The 17,845-nt window shown below is 37.1% G+C and overlaps 1 protein-coding gene across 1 annotated transcript in view; it reads left to right on the top strand.

Moving 5' to 3' along the window:
* The window catches only part of sema3ab (sema domain, immunoglobulin domain (Ig), short basic domain, secreted, (semaphorin) 3Ab), a 311,024-nt gene that overhangs the window by 258,169 nt on the left and 35,010 nt on the right, over positions 1 to 17,845 (top strand). Inside the window, exons 6-7 of the mRNA XM_039761470.1 lie at positions 4,499 to 4,592; positions 8,907 to 9,026. Of these exons, the coding sequence (XP_039617404.1) occupies positions 4,499 to 4,592; positions 8,907 to 9,026 (214 nt within the window). The remainder of the gene's footprint in view (positions 1 to 4,498; positions 4,593 to 8,906; positions 9,027 to 17,845) is intronic.

The raw sequence follows: 17,845 nt of genomic DNA, 5'->3' as shown, positions 1-17,845 counted from the left end.
TTTTTCACTGTAATATTAGTAATAAGATCTATTTTAAAACAATATTAATATATCAGTTTTACAATTATTAAATGTAGCAATTCATTAAAATGATTAATTTATAGCTAATTTAAAAAGTAAAAATAAAAACAGCTATTCATTATCTTCAAATTGATACAATTATTTCATGCCATGCATATTTGTTGAAATTCATTGTATAAATAGACTCTTGTACAACATAAAAAGTGCACATAAATTATATAATAGATGCTTTCTTAAAGCAGCTTAATGCATTGTGGGGAACCAGTGCCTATACTGGCAGGACGGGGCACCAGAAAGAAACCATCCCTTGATATGAAGCCAGTCCATTGCACAGCCATTCACGTATATGCTTTAAAAGCTCTGATGCACAACAATTTTATACATATTTGTGGGAGTAAACCAGAGAAAAATCCTTGCAAACATGAGAAGGACATGCTTGTGACAGATTTGAACTGGAGATGCTGGATCCATGAGGAATTAGTACTGACCACTCCACGGTCACAATTACTTGAATATATATTACTGCATGTAACAACTCAAAATGTATTAACAAGTTCACATATACAGAATCTCTGTGAACCTTTGAGGAATATTCTGGATTAAAATATTTCCACAAGTCAGTTTAGAAACACATGAATAACATGAACTGTGTTACATGCATTATTACCAAATCAATATAAGGAAAGATGACTACCTCATAATAAAAAATATATAATTTTTCCAGATAAAATTTGTGAAACATACAGCATTTTGGTATAACAGAATATGGACTCACATGCAATGTGTGCATAACAAAAATAATTGCTGAGACAAGTAGCATAAAAGCCATTCCCAGAGTTATCAGTAGCATGTTGAGTCTGGATTGAGGATATGGAAAACATAGGGAGCAATGCAGAAATTATCAGCATATTTATAAAATATTTGTATTTCAAAATGCCACAAAAATCACAGACACTAATAATGACAAAATTATTAAATGGCACTAGAGGAAAAAATGTTCAATTACAGTAATGCAAATGCAGATGCATTTGATATTTATTAGATTGCTTGTCTTGGATGTGTCTCAGTCCATTTCTTCAACTGATATATCTTTGCGCTGAGCCATGTTGTGTAGTATAAAAGTTTTAATTGTACATTTCACAGATTTCTCAGGTGTATATTTCAGGGCAGCACCCGACTAATGAAACACTAAAGCAAGTTTTAAATAAAAGGTTTGCACCTGTCAGTAACTTGTCTTGTCCTTGCATGGTGCAGATTGTATTGTCCTTCTCTGCTGGCTATACACACATGTAATTGAGCGGCTGACTGAAGAAGTGCTCATTCCCAGTGCGTATCTCTGAAAATTCCGAAATGAATCACTTGCAAGAATTCAGAAGGTAACCAGTACTAGCGCTTATGTGGCATGGTGCCTTTTTGTTTGCTTGCTTACGTGGGTTGGATTGCATGGATAAGTTGTTGTTAAGGTTTAATTAGGATTACACAATACTTTTAAACTTTTTTATGTTGCTTATTAAATGATACTTTCTCACACAGTCACACAAACATATTATGGGATATTTTTTGTAGTTATTTCATACTCGAAACAGTCTCCCAAATAAAACACTGTGGTCATATGTCATAAAAGTTTAAACATAAGACATACACCCTATAGGCATTAAAGATGCACACATTTTAGTGGGATTGATAGATTTACTGTATTAAAATTCCATAATAACAAAATATCACATTTTTGTCAAATTACAGTTTGTTTGCAGGGCTGTGATTGTTTCTTTTCTTGTTACAAGCTTCTTATTAAAACTGCAGTAAGTTGTATGTCATAAAAATAATGATGTGTACGATTTCAGCATATTTAGATATTTTTGTAAAAAATAAAGTTAAATTACAGTTTTTACTTTTTTGATAACATAGTAAATATAAAGCTGTCTGTGTTATTAAGCCATGTACAAGAAATAAGACAAATATGGTGTTTTTAGCATTAATATTCAGAAATAATGTAGCAAACAGAAAGGACAAAAAAATATGACTGCAAACAAGAAAAAAGAATCAGAGATACAATGTCTCTAAAGCACAATTTCTGTGTTTGTTCTTTATGCACAATTTTGTTATTCAAGCAACAAACTTGATACTTATCTCACCGATACTTCTCACCACAAACCAAGTTTTTGACCTATAGATTTATGAACTTGCTCTCCTCCGGGGGCAAGTACACTCAAGGTCTGAGCAAGTGGAAAGAAATACTTTCTTGTGACATATTGACAGAGAAACAGCCGTATGTGTGGTATAATGGTTAGCATGCTTGCCTTTCAATAAAGACATTCTGTTTGATTTCCATCAATTGCATTTAACCTATTTTTTAATATGGGGTTTTAATCTGTTAGTACTACAAAATGGCTGCCATTGTTTCTTTTGGCATATTTCAAGCACTGGTGATGCAAAAGGAGCAGCTTGGGGTCAAAAGGAGCAATCATCACTCTGTATTGCCATGGATTCACACCACAATCTATCTCAATTCACAAATTTTCAATTTGACAACTGCCGGTGATCAGCTGTCAACCTGCAATGTCTGTCCCACAGAAGCAGTCTCATATCAGCCTAACCTAACAGAAGAATTTTGGGCCTCAGTTGTGTAGATACTGCTTCCAAACTCTGCAAGTGGAGTGTTTCCTTATGATATCAGTCCCCACCATACTGCTCAGCACTGCCTACACAATTCACCCATCCAAAGTGCAAAGGCTACCAACTATGCCAAGTGTTTTGCCATGGATTCATACCACAAGCTATCTAAGTTCAAAGATTTGCACTATAATTGTCAGTGGTCTGTCACAAACCCATGACATCTGGCTCTCAGAAGCTGAACTGTTGGCCAAGGCCACGCAGATACTGCTTCTAAATACTGCAAGTGAAACAGTTCCTGGTGACATCACTCTATTCAGCCCCAACAGTACAGCACAACACCATCTCCAGTCCCAAAGTTGCCAAATACAACAGGTTTGTTGCTGTGGACTAATGTTATGAGCCATTTTCGTTCAATGGTTTTCACTGTGATAACTGTACAAATTAATGACATTTGACTCCCAGAAGCAGACTCTTATCAACTTGAGCTATTAGGAGAACTCTTGGCTAAGATGACGCAGATATTGCTTCTGAACATGGCAAGTGGAGTGCTTCCTGATGACATTTGGTGGCCTGTCTATTCAGCCCCCAGCACAGAATGCAGCATTGCCAAAGCTGGCTCAATTCTCATAATGAATTATCTAAAAACTGTATTTTTTATTTTACTTTAAATTTATATGCAATTTTTAGAAGTATTTTCAGTGAAAAAACAGGAAACAAAGGTAGTGTTTAAAAATAGAGAATGGTATGCAATATTGGTCTAATAACAGAGAAACAGTGCCATGTAAGCTGTGATGGTGGTGTGAGGGTTAGCACTCTTGTCTTTCACCCAAAAATTCTGGTTTGATTCCCATCCATCACATTTAACTTTTCCTTTAGTCACACATTTCTTTGGTTATTTTTGTCATGGTCCCAAGCCCAAGTAATAAATATGCTAAATCCTTACTATTGTATTTTCTTGAGACGAGAAGGCAGGTAATTATGGTGTCATAGTGGTTATGGATACTGTTGCTCAACTTCAAGAACTTGAGTATGTTTCTCCACGTACCCAGTGTTTTGTGGAATTTATACATGAACCCTTTTCCTGGTTTCTCCATGTACTCTGGTTTCCTCCCACACCCAAACATCAAGCAAGTTAGGTTATTGTCATCTGTAAATTGACCAGTGTACATAGGTAGTGCATGTGAGTGTGCCCTGAGATGGTCTGGCATCCCATTTGTGGCTATTCCTGCCTTGCAACGTAAGCTGCTGGGACAGGGGAAAGGAATTAAAGAGTCCAAATCTTATTAGATGAAGCAATTTTTCAACTAGTGAACGAAAATTTCTGAAAATGTGACAAGATACTAGATTCAAAGTTGACTTCATTTTTTATTTATTTTATTCATAATTAATTTAAAGAACATGTGGGAGTTTGTTTTCACTTTCTGTTTGTAAAGCGTGGGCCCTGAGACGGATTGATAGCCCATACAAGCCTGGATCCTACCATGTTTGTAATGTTGCCAGGATAGACAATGGCTGCCCACGACTAAGAATTGGATTAAGCGGGTGTAAGAATGTTAGGTTATGTTATTATAGTTTTTTTTTGTTAATCAATTCCAAAAAGCCCAATTCAATACATTAAGATTCCATATTATAATTTAATGAAATGTGGAAAAAAATCCAAGATGTGAATCATTTTTAAGAGTTGTGTTGTTTAAGAATGGAAAACAGACTTTTAATTTTATTCTTTTATTTAGATTTCGTCTTATCTTAGGCATAATGTTGACCTAGACGAGATGTTACAAATGTTATTTCCTTTTTCAATAGCTGCCTTGATACAGATATAAAGAAAAACTTTACTACTTTATTATACATCTTCATTTAGGACAATATATTCAAACTGGAAACATCACATTTTGAAAATGGCCGTGGAAAGAGTCCATATGACCCAAAGCTGCAGACTGCTTCACTTTTAATTGGTACGTATGGCACGAGTAGGAGATAACACTTTTCTTTGGGATATATATTACCAGGGTTTTAAACTGAAGTAAGGAAAGTCATTTGATCATTTAATATATTGTTTTGGATTTGTTTTATTTCCTTTTTTGTTTTTGTCAATATTGCCTCATTAAGAAGCTTTCCCTGAGACAATATTGTAAACACATTTGCTGAGCAACTCCTTCTCTTAAAAAAATAGGTATATAGTTTTATTTAAAAATAGCTATAAAATAAATCAGTTACATCTGATGTATCTGGCTTTTTGTTTGAAATGTAGCATTTCTGTCTAGGCAGTTGCTTGTTAAGTAAGTAAAGTATGACCATAAACAGTAGTATAATCTGAGGCAATTACTCAGTGAAAACAATTAGAGAATTGTCAATGTAAATAAGTAAGATGAGGTTATTTGTGACATCCTTGAGGACCACTACTTGTGTCTGCCTGAGAAAGGAATTGTTTATTGATCAGATATGCACCTGACATCTGATGTTGAACCCATTCAGGATTAAACTGGTTTATGAGATGGTATGGTATGGTATGGTAGAAACACAAATGTAATTGTAATTCTGTACTCAAACTGAGAAATTATTTTAAACTAAGTAAAGTTTATTTGAAAAAAACAAAAAGTACTGTAGGCAGTATGGTTGGTATATGAAACCAAACACACTTACATTCCTAAAGCAAGAGTTATCATAGAAATTGAAATAGAAATCAAACCCAGCAGCATTTAAAGATATATAATAGCAGATAATTATTATTGAAAGGTGGACTCAGCTCTACTAATCTTATGTTAACCCATGAAATATAAGAAACGTATGTTTTTGTAGAAATTCTTTTATTATGAAAATTTTTTAAGATGTGCATCTTACGTGTTACGTGTAGTTAGTAGCTGCTATTTATCTATTATACTGTTCTACACCTGCAGGTTTTCCTTGTTCTGCCTATTTATGTGAGTACATACAGTAGCAGGTCAGTTAAAGTAAAAACAGATAACACAGCCTGGGGCCAACTGAATTTTTCTACCACATTCCCACTGCATGCTCCACTCTGTAAGAGTGTTACAGAGCAAGAATTAAATATGTGGGTAGATTCTCGCAGTGAAATTGTTTTTAAATTCCCATAAAAAAATGTCAACCACTTTTGAGTCATGGGCAAAAACCAAGATTCTCTTTTCACCAAAACCGATAGTTTTTACAATTATATTCTGCTGCATGATAAAGTCAAATAGTATACTTACAATTTATTTAATTTCAGCCCTTAAACCAAAACCAAACTTTGGTCATTCCATACCAAAATGAAAAAATATTTCAAATATAAATATATTTCAAAACAAAGATTTGGTATTTGGTACACTATATTAACAGTTAGAGGTAACATATTTTCATAGTCTGGAGTACTTTCCTGTGCTATACATTTAAACAATTGCCCAAATCACAATTTTGAACAAGAAATTTTGCATGCATATTCAATTTCAGTTAATTATCAAATTAAATTAATCAGACTTGTTAAAATGGCTTATGTTTGACATAAGTGCACATGTTAGCTAGAGTGTATCCTTGCTGCAGGGCACTCTCATGCTCACACCCAGACAGGGTCAGCTCAGACACTCAGACAGGGTATTCGCACAGACAGGGTCAACTTTGAGAACCATGTGAGAGCAACAGTGAAAAGGAAAATTAGAAATACCAAAAAGCAGACAGAGAATAGCCAAGCTGGAAAAGTCAATCCTTTCATAAGTAAATGAATAGTTAAACAGGAGAAGAACATTTCCAAGGGGGGAATAAAATGAAAAAAGAAAAGGAAATGCATTTATTGGTTAAATAAATTCTTATAAATTCTATCAGTGACAGACACTACAATCAGTGGTGAAGAGGTAGTGCTCTTGATATCAGAAATATTGTTTGCAATAAAATCAAAATTCATTTGAAATATTTTTCCAAGTAAACACACAATTTCTATAAAATACATTTTCTCGTTTAAAAATATTGTTTACTTAGAAGTGTAATGACTATAGTAATAGCTGATGACATATCTTAAAGAAACACTTGTGTATTTAGCAAATTAAGACAGAGCTTTCCTTTAGAATTTACATTTTTTGATCCTATTTACCATTAATTAACTATGAATTTAATAATATGTAGTACTGGTATTAGAAGTAGTACAGTAGTTGTAATAGAGATAGTAGAGAGTACTGTAACATGCTTACTTGCATGCCTGATCATTGTCCACATATCATAACTCTCCAACACCATAACAAATGTGTGTATCATATTAAGTGGACCATTCCTACCCATTTGTTAGAGGCATGAAGTTGCTGAAATGGGAGGACATAAAGGAATAGTCAGAAAATCCCAGTTTGAAACAATATGTTGCTATATTATTATTTGTTTCTAAGAATTTGTATAGCACTGAACTTCTTGTGCTCTAGAGAAAACAGTGTTCCCTATTGCCAGTTAATTTTATGCTTTAGGTCAGTGTTCAAGGTATCTATCTTCTAAATCAAATAATTAATAATAGTTATGGTAATACAATAAAAGGAGATTACTTCTGAGAGATATATACAGAAGAAAAATGAGCTAACAATGATATCCAATTTTACTTATATAAGACAGATGCATGACCTGCTAGTATACTGCGAGTATATCCTGGCATTGTGACTGCCACATAAGTCATGCTGGTTCACCAAAGTGGAAACTACATGCTTCACCTCACATTTATTGTTTAGTTCACTGAGAAAAGTAATTAAACTATAGATCTCTCTGAATTACTGCAGATTAGGTTTTCAGGCCACAATAGACTTCTAAGTGTCCTTCATTCTACTTACTATGAGAGCCCAGCAAGACACAGAGCATGTAATGTCAAATATAGACTTACATTCTCTTTCGCTGACATTTGAAAAAAAGTACATTCTCATAGACTTTTTTTTGGCTCTGTGGCTCAATGGGCAATATGAACTAAAAGTTTTAGTTGTGGTTTAACTATGTAAATTGCTTATTAAAATTAAAAATATTTTTCAATCATTTTCAGGATACTGAATAAGAAAGGCAATTTAATATATTGTGCCCTTTTTAGTAAAAAGCTTTAATTAACTCATTATCTTTTGGAATGTAAAAAGGAGCTGGCAGAGAGATTAATCTTGAATAGGCAAATTATGCATGACATGTTGACTGTTTAATTTTTTATTATATCTCCTGCTGGGCAAGTCAGAATCAATTGCTGTAAATCTGTTCATTTGAGAGGTTTTAATCGAAGACCATTTCCACTGTCATTTTTTCTGCCTCTTTGATTTGCATGATTGAAATACAGCTGTTTAATGCAATAGATTATACATTGCATGCAACAAAAGATTTCATTTCTTTCTTTCTTAATAACCATATATATTCTTCAATTTGTAATGTAAATTTTTTTATGTATGAAAAGAGTTTTGTAGTATTAGAAAGATGTTTATAAATTATATTTGGCTGTCTAATTTTTTGGGATTTGTCAATGTTTAGTTGTTTCAGTGTTATTTTGAGAAATTAGCCATTCATTGATTTTTCTAAGACTTAAGATATTTCATTGGCCATGGAAGGTACAGAATATTAGACATTTAAGACTAAAACACAACAGAAGCACAATATAATATACACATTCCCATTTTCAAACAAAAATAATTCAGTGGTAGACAAAATTTTCTGAATATGCCAGGATAGGATGGAGGTTGCAGTAATCTTGTCATGTCATCCTTACTATGCCAGCTCAAATTTTAATATTTAATTAGAAATTACTTTACCTTAAATTAAAACTGTCCACAGGGACAAGTGCACAGATTTTGGTGTGTACCTTGATGTCTTTGAAATAGATAGGTGATGGAATAGCTGTTACCATTACCTTGTTAGCTAATGCACACTTGACAAAACTGATGTGTTAGCCTACATCATGTAAAAAAAAATAGTTCAGAAAGTTGTTTATTTTTAATTATTACAATTTAAAAAGCTATGTTGCAATATTGATACAGAGCCTGCCCTTTAACATTTCACAAATAATCCTTTTGGGGTGCTTATACCTCATTTAATATAAATGTATATAATTTTTTTTTGGAAGTGGCATGAAGCCAAAAAACCTGAATGAAAGCCACATTAAAAGGAACTTATCAAATTCCACACAGACGTGAGAACCCATATATATTGTTTATTTTTAATGTTATATACTGGTAATATTCATTGTATTTCTTTTACAAATATTAATCAATAAAAATCAAAAAAACTTTCCTTATGAATTTTTATGTATATATTTTTTTGTGTTATAATGGTAATAGATGGTGAATTGTACTCTGGAACAGCAGCAGATTTCATGGGCAGAGACTTTGCCATTTTCCGTACACTGGGGAAACACCATCCAATCAGGACGGAACAGCATGATTCACGATGGTTAAATGGTATGTAAACTTATTTACTGTCATAAATACTCAAATAATTTAAAACCAACATGTCAAGAACCTGAAAGCATATTATTTCCTGGTTAAGATATTAAGCAAACAGTACATGTTGCATTAATTTCTAATAAAACAATGTAAGCTTGCATGAGTTTGTTTTTTTTTTTGAGGTGATGGCATTTAGGCAGATATTTAGGCAGATATTTAATGTAAAATATTGTGTGACAAGAGAGAAAGACCACAGATTATCAAAGGGTAACTTATCATTTACAATGAATAAATGTTTATTCATTGTGTTTTCCCAAAGAGAAAACTCCTTCTCAGCTCAGAATGTCCAATATATAAAATTCCCACTATTTTGCTTCTTTGGCCAATACCAGCTGTATAAGCAAACCAAATTGTATTTTTTACCTATAATCTCAGAACATAAGTTTGTGCCTATTGATAATCTTACAGGCAGTATGTTCTCTCAAAGAGACTTCAAGGTAAATCATAAATTATTAGTTAAATCCAATCCATTGACATGTTTCATTCTTAACTAGTCATTTAATGTGTTAGTACGCAAATACTCATTTTGCTGGGTCTATTCTAACCTTTCTGAAGTCTTGATATCCTTGGAAGATTTCATTATTTTAGGTTCTCTAAGCACATATCTTCCCAAATTGTGTTAGGTATGGATAATAAAATCAGTATAATGTGTATTTATGTGGATCCAGAACATTTTCTTTGCAGCATCATACAGCTTTATTACACAATGTCACTCTAGAACTTAGGCCTTAATGTGTATTAAGTAAGGGCCTGACCAAATTTATATGTTATTTAAACTCACTTCCAGTAAATATATCTTTAAGTGGGTGGAGTTCACTATGGAATCAATAACTTTTCATGCCTGAAGTCTACATGCTTGATTAATTTGTACACCAAGCAAACTAATAAATAAATGTCAAACTGCCTTTTTTCCTCATAAACTCTTCTCTAAAGCTTGTAGTATTTCAGGAACTCAATTACTGCTTCATAACCCTGAGGCAGTTGGATCCGTACATACTGTTTAACTGGAAGCAAAACATGGCAGACCATCAGTAGTAAAGACAAAGAATTTTTTTTTGTTTAAAAAAGCTTGGTTGGCATCAGGAATCATACAGAACTGTGTCTTTTTAACAGGGAAAGTTTGCCTAATTCCACACATTCAAACTTTCTTTTTCCTAGTTTGTTTTATTGTTTTCCTATTTGTCATACCTTTTTCTACTTGGGCACCCATTCTACATTAAGTCAGTCATTCTCTAATATATGCCAGACCACAAATTTTGCAGTAATACCCCAAATACTTACAGGTTTAAATATAAATTCAGAAGATTTTTGGAGAGAATAATAGTAAATACATTTAGATAGATAGATAGATAGATAGATAGATAGATAGATAGATAGATAGATAGATAGATAGATATGTTGATTTGTATATTCAAATATGCAAAATACTGAGAGGAGTCGGAATGGGGCTGTAGGCATGTGCACAAGTATTAAATTTTACGTTCATTAGGATTTATAAAGGGGAAGTGCGTGGAACTTGGCATACACAACGTTTTATGCATCTGGATTTTTTTTTCGTGTACACACATTTCCAGTTCTGTCCGTTTGCCATGTTTTAGTGTGAATTCTATACACAACATTATACATGAGGCCCCTTATGTTACATTTATAGTCTGAAGTGTACAGAGTGAAGAGAAAAGGAGACAGTACTGTTTGTTGTGATACTTCAGTGTTGCTTACATCTATATCAGAAACACAGTCCTTGAGTCTCACAAACTGCAGTCTGCTGGACATACCTGTACAGTCCATTATCCAGCACAACATAGGCATCCATTGCATATCTCTGAGCTTACCCCTTAATAGGGTTGGCAGGATGGTACTGATGTCACATTAAATACATACCATTATAATTTGATGAATGCATGTGTTCTGTAAAAAAAAAAAATATTTGTGTGAAATCAGATAATTGAGAAAAAACATAAGTTAAACGCCAGATGATTGTTATTATTAGCACATGCCTTACTTTTGCATTCAACCAAGGGACAGTTCATAACAGTGCAGGTCATTGTTACTACACTAGGAAATAAAGATTTGATAGAGGCCCCATGTAATTTCCCTTTCTGTGATCCACTGGTTACCTGCCCCTAAAACTGTGCAAATGTAATACATTTCCACCAGAGCACTTGTGGCAGTTGTAATTTGGCACTTGCAACACATTATTAGTAAAAGCTTCTGACATAATTGTGCCAACTTAAAATATTTATTACTTTGTATGAAATTTAAAGAGGCCAAAGCATATAAGTAAAACCAACACTAAATATAATTATGCCAGTTAGCAGTTAATGATGAATGGGTTAACAATATTTTGAGTTCATTTTTTTCCTGTTCCTGTAAGGATTCTTCATGATAACTGTAATAAAATTGAATTTGTCATGCAAGAACGACATTAATTTTCTGTAAAATCAACTGACATCTTGATATGTCATGAAAATAATGCATGCATATATAGGAAATCTATGAGTATGTCATCCCTCCATCCATTATCTAACCTGCTATATCCTAACTACAGGGTCACGGGGGTCTGCTGGAGCCAATCCCAGCCAACACAGGGCGCAAGGCAGGAAACAAACCCCGGGCAGGGCACACACACACACCCACCACACACTAGTGACAGTTTAGAATCGCCAATGCACCTAACCTGCATGTCTTTGGACTGTGGGAGGAAACCCACACAGACACAGAGAGGAAGAAACCCGGGTCTCCTAACTGCGAGGCAGCAGCGCTACCCACTGCGCTACTGTGCTGCCCATGAGTATGTTATTTTCAATGTAATTTACAAATGACTATTTTATTCAACTCATCAATTTTCAAGGCTCATTTAATCCAAGTAACGGCTGTATAGTGTTCCTGTGTATTATAAAGATGCAACAGAACACTTCGAATAGATTTAAATGATTGTAAAAACATTACAATTTTATGGTCTTATTTCTTTAGTGTTAGGCTCATTGCTTGACAATGCAGATTTCTATTTCCACATCCTAATGGAAAAATGTCCCAATAATTATGTTATTTGTCACATACAGGTATCATCAACTGTGCTGACATAGTTATTTTTACTTATTGAAATCCCAGCCTGTTTACATATTAATTAGTTTCTGGCGGCAGCTTGATTGTTGACCTAAAGTTTTTAGAGTGGAAAAACAATCAGATTAGTGTGCTCAATTGAAAAAAAGTCTTGGGGTTTACCGCACAGTGGAGTCCTGTTTGCCATTAAGTGAAAGTCCTTTTAAAACTGCTTGAGATAGCAGATAATTCCAAAATTTATTGTAAGCAGATTTTGTAAGTGAGTGGTTTAAAGACAAAAAGATTGTTCGTTTACAGTTTCAGTTGATTCTACATGGGGGGTGTATACATATACAGGTTGTTGCAAGCAGGTGCATCTGTTTGTATTTGGGCTTGTCCCTAATTGTAAAAGGGTTTTGAAATAACATGCAAACCAGTGCCATATCAACATTTTTCTAGCATCTTAAATAGTAATCGCAAGGTTAAAATTCGTTTAGATAAACATAGTTAGTCACTATTATTTTAATAACTGACTGATTAATCCAATTTTGAAAATAGAAAATGTACAAAGTCACAGCACATGACAGCATTAAACATAGAATTTCATCAATTAAACCAATACATTTAATTTTATTAGTTAATCATTATTGACTGGCTAGGTGTTGCATGTTGCTTGAACATGCAAGCAGGAATTTAACTGCATTCTGTACACATGACTATATTACTACCACTACTACTAGTTTATTGGAAAAGCAGTATGAAATGGAATGGAAAATTGAAAGGAATTGTCACTAAATTACAAGGATATTATAAAAAAGTCAGAATTCTGCAAATGTTTACTGTAGTAAATCATTTAAGGTAGCTCTCTGTGTATAAATATACAGTACAAGTATATATACGTTGCATATACTTTCATTGGTCTGAATTGCAATCTGATTATTTGGATGGTTACCTAAAGAGGTAACTCTTGTGGTTGGTTGGCCAGTCTGCAAATATCTGCCATGCCCTTTCATGTACTCTTTGTATTATTTGGCAGGTACTGCATCACAGTGCATATAATATATATATACATACAAATGCATACTTTATATACACCTATGTAGTGCTAGGTAGGACCATTTTTGCAAAACAGGTGCTGAAAACATTCCATAAGGGTTTTAAATAATGCTGAATTAAAAAAAACATCTTGCAGTGCCCTTAAATGTTTTGGGATTGGAGTAAACTAAAGTCACTGTCATGCTCTTGGAATCAATTTGAAGTGATGAATGCTTTTTGATACATTTTTTCTCAAAGTATTTCCAAGAAAAAGGGGTGTCTGTGAATATAAAAGTGTGCACTTGATCATCAAAACACTTAGTAATGTTATAGGACTCAGGTGATAATTAATGATTATTAAAAACATTACCGTGTTCCTTTTCTGTCATTCTTTGATTTCTTTTGCAAGGTTCAGCTGTTGATTGGGGGTAGGGGGTGGGGGAGGTGGGGGGGTATATGGATGTGATTAGAGGATGTGTGTTGTGGGTCGGATGGGTTACTGTACCATTGTTGGCTTTTTGTTTTTATTGGTTGTTAAAATTAGTCCAACTTGTTGCTAGTACTTTTTCAGTATTTCATCTCAGTAAAAAAGAACATTAGTGTGTGCCCAGAAAACATGCCCCACAGCATCACACTACCAACTTGTACAGCTTGTTCGGTCAATGAATTTATCCTGATTATACAACCTACCAACCGCATGTCAAAGGAGAAACTGAGATTCATCAGACCAGGTGACATTTGCAATATTCAGTTGTCTCATTTTTGTGTTTCATGCCCAATGTTGCCTCATCTTTTTGTCCTTTGCTGGAAGGGGTAGAACCCAGGATGGTCTTCTTCTGATGTAATCTAATCCATTTCAAAATCCAAGTCACTGTGCATGCCATACCACACACCAATATGGTGAAGAGCTGCTATTGGAGTATTAGAAGTCTTTCTGCTACCCAAATTAGTTTTGTCTTTCTTCTTAGACCTGTTTTTTGCCTGCAGGAGGTCTGCGGATTTTTCTTAGAATTTATACCATTCTTTAAAAATTTAGAGATGCAATGCATGAATTGCTCAGGGGTATTTACCAAGGTGCTGAACCACCCTAAGTGGAACCAGCAATCATAAAATGGTCAAAGTTGCTTAGATCATGTGTCATAGCATTGTAATTTTTGAAGATAGTAAAGGGCTATGACAGCGTGTATCTGCAAAAGGAAATAATAGAAAGGCTACAGACTACATTTAAATGTTGCGCCTTTACCTAGTTTTTCTAATGTTTCATAATGGTAGGAATAACCTTTACTATATTCATGCTGTAATATTTGGCCTAACAACAAATAAAACTCTTAGTCATTTCTGCACACTTAATATGTATTGGGTTGCACCAACATAAGTGGCTGTTTGGAGGAGCAGTCTATTTGCAGGTACAGCTAATAAACTGGCCAATATGTGCATATCTGGCATATAATCATTGTTCAAACTTACATATCCAGATTAGGATCACAGGGGTTGTGGCCTATCCTGGCAGCAGTGGGTAAAATGGAAGAATGTATGCTGTTTAGGATGCCAATTTTGACATCAACAAACAATCTAACATTGGAATGTGGAAGGAAAACCTGGGATATTGTATAAATTCCACATACATTTTTCCCAGGCTGGGATTTGAGTACAACACTCCTGCACTGTAAAGTATTCACTAATATTTTTATTATAATCACTAGGGGTTGCTTGACAAGCCAAGAAGCAAATATTTGTACTAAGAACATAAATTACAGTAAGGATTTTATCCCAGATATGCTCAATGCATTCATCGTTTTTATTTTTTTTTATTCTGTATTTATTAGCTGTTATTAGTGATTTATTCTTAATGTGATAAGGTATTTTGTTAAGTAATCACCTGCACAGCAGATAATTTAAATGCCCATTGCCTATTCTCAGTTAGAAGAGTGATGGAGAATCTGTTTTTTCCAACTGGTGAGCACTTCCTGCTGGAGTTGTGTCCTAATGGACAGTCACAGTTGAACTGCTCTTGTGTTCTTGCATTTGTCTGTGTTCCTTTATAGAAGCTATGTGACCAGAGAGGACTTCTGCCTGATTCTGGACGTTCTTATAATTGATTGACTCTTTTAATTATATGCTTTTTTTCTGGAGTGTGCTTAGCACGACTTCCTTTTCTTTTAATCATTTAAAGCTCATAATTCCCCATTAGCAGGTTTCCTTATGTTCCCAACATGTTTTGCATAAGGCGGCAGAAAGTACTGGAGTCAGAAAGAACTATCACAATATATGCTCATGTACTCTTTAAATTCATTTTTCAAATTCAAGACAATATATATGTATTTGTTTATCTTGTGAACGCTGGCCCCGGCACAGACAGACGGACATCATATTTTGCTCCCCACACACCGTTTATTTACAATATTCTCCAATATACAAAAGTCACGCACTCACAACCCCAGCGCCCTTGGCACTGAATCCCCCAAAGTCCAGGGCCCACAGTCTCTGTGCCTTTGTCCTGGCCGCCTCCTGTCCTCGTACTCCAGCTCAGTCCTTCTGCCTCCCGACTTCCACCAATGACTGGAGGGAGGCGGCCCCTTAAATAATGCCCCGGATGAGCCCCAGGTGCTTCCTCCATCCTTGGCCACGCCCCAGCGTGGCGGAAGTGTCGGCTGCCTTCCTGGCAGCTCTCCGGCCGCCACACAATGTCTTCCCCGGCACTTCCTGGTGTGGCGGAAGTGTCGGGTTCCCGGGATAATCAGGCACCGGGGCGCCGCCTGGCGGTGGCCACGGGTCCCTACAGGGCTGGGCTTCAAAGCCCTGTACCTGAGGCCCCGTGCCTAACCAGGACGGACGCCCCCACTCTGTCTGGAGGAGGCACTCGCCCTCCTCCGGTCCTCCAAGGCGTCCCGGCCGGGCTCCTGCCCCGACCGGCAACCGCACGGGATAAACCGGCATCGGGGCGCCGCCTGGCGGTGACCACGGGCCCCTACAGGGAAGGGCTTCCATGCCCTCAACCCGTGGCCCCCAACAGAACCAGGACGGACGCCCTCGCGGTCTGGAGGAGGCACAAGCCCTCCTCACGTCCTCCTGGGCGTCCCGGCCGGGGCTGCCACAATCTTTATAATTTGTCTATTTATTGATTGATTACATTATTTATCCTGTGAGTTTGTATCTTTGTTTTTTAACGTTTTCACTGCTTTTTTTCCCTTTGGGTTTAATAAAGTTAATCTAATCCAATCTAATATAAAATTGTGGCACAATGGATAATAAGGCTGGCTTACAGTAGTGTTTTTTGGAGTGCAAGCTTGGTTGGAGCTCAACCACTCTCTTTATTCTCTCCATACTTGTATAGAACTTGTATGGGTGTCCCTTTATTGGTTACCTCCCACATTCCAAAGATGTCTGTGTTAAATTAAATTTGTTGTTCTACCTTAGATGGGTATGGGTTTGCATAAGAATATGCACTGCAATGGACTGGTATGTCTAGAGTTTGTTGCTACCATTCAGCCAGGATAGGCTTGGCATCCTTTGACCCTGTACTGGAAAAGGAAATTTAGAAAGTCTTGGTTATGTATACATATTTTTTTCCCATGACAGACAGAGCAGGACTTCCTGTCTCCACCACAGTCATATAAAGAGGCTGGCCTTGTTTAAAAAAAACTGCTTAGTTTCTTTATTTGCTCTTAAAAGCAATGCTAGGTATTTCTTAAGTAAAATAATCTACTGGAAGGCACTTACAAAGTGATTTTTTTGCAGAGTGACTGGGTGGTATATATGCAGCATACAGTGCCCCACCGCTAGCGAGGACACGTGGGTCCGAACGGCACAACCCGAAAGGGCAGCACGTCCCCAGCGAGGGTCCTACTATGTCCCCAGGGTCCAACACGGCACCCTGGGACATCTGTCTTCGGCACCCTCGCCGGCGCAAACGTCCCCCTGTGGTCTGCGCCGCTCTCGCCCCCGCCGTTCCCCCCAGCGGGGTCACTGTAGGCCTCCCGGCGTGGAGCACTCCGCGAGCGCCTGCGTTCCAGGCGGGCAGGTCCCCGTCGACGTCGGCCTCAGCGCTCGTCGGGGCTTCGGCCTGTAAAATAAAAGAAAAGAGGGCCAGAAGCACAGCCAGGACACTCATCCCGAGCGCCCGTCGGTCTCCGTATCGACCGTGCTCCTGCCCCCCTCCGACAGCCCCCGACTTGCCTGCTGAAGTCCTCCGCCGCAGGTTCCATGCCCGTCTGCTCGACCGCGGCACCGCTCTCGCAGGCGGGTCGCCCCGCCGCCCAGGGTCTCCTCTGCCCGCACAGCGGCGGCCCTTCTCAGGGCCAGCGCACCCAGCACGCGTCCTCTCCTATCGGAGGAACCGGCATTCACCCGCCGGTTCCTCCTTCTTTTCTTGGGCGCTGACGGTCTGGGTCTGAGCACAGCAAAAGCTCAAATCCAGCCCCGTCTGCGTCCAGGCAGAGCGACAGGAGACAGCTGCGGGCTTGAAGCGCAGGGCGCTGGACCCAGGGCACTCAGCAGCCCGATCCTACCAGCCCTTGCGTGTTCGATCTCCCAGCCTCGCTAGCTGTCTGCACCGCCGCATCCGCTGTTGGGAAGTTGCCTACTCGGAGCCGCTCGTCCTGTAAACAGTCACAGCCATGTTCGGCGAACCCCCCCACTTGCTTTACGGGAACGGCAACACTCACCACTCCCGCCGTGTTCTGCCTGCCTCCGGTTCC

The sequence above is a fragment of the Polypterus senegalus genome, chromosome 8 (assembly GCF_016835505.1).
Source record: "Polypterus senegalus isolate Bchr_013 chromosome 8, ASM1683550v1, whole genome shotgun sequence".
NCBI lineage: Eukaryota > Metazoa > Chordata > Cladistia > Polypteriformes > Polypteridae > Polypterus > Polypterus senegalus.
Note: the sequence above shows the minus strand (reverse complement) of the source record. Positions and strands in the feature narration are given on the sequence as shown.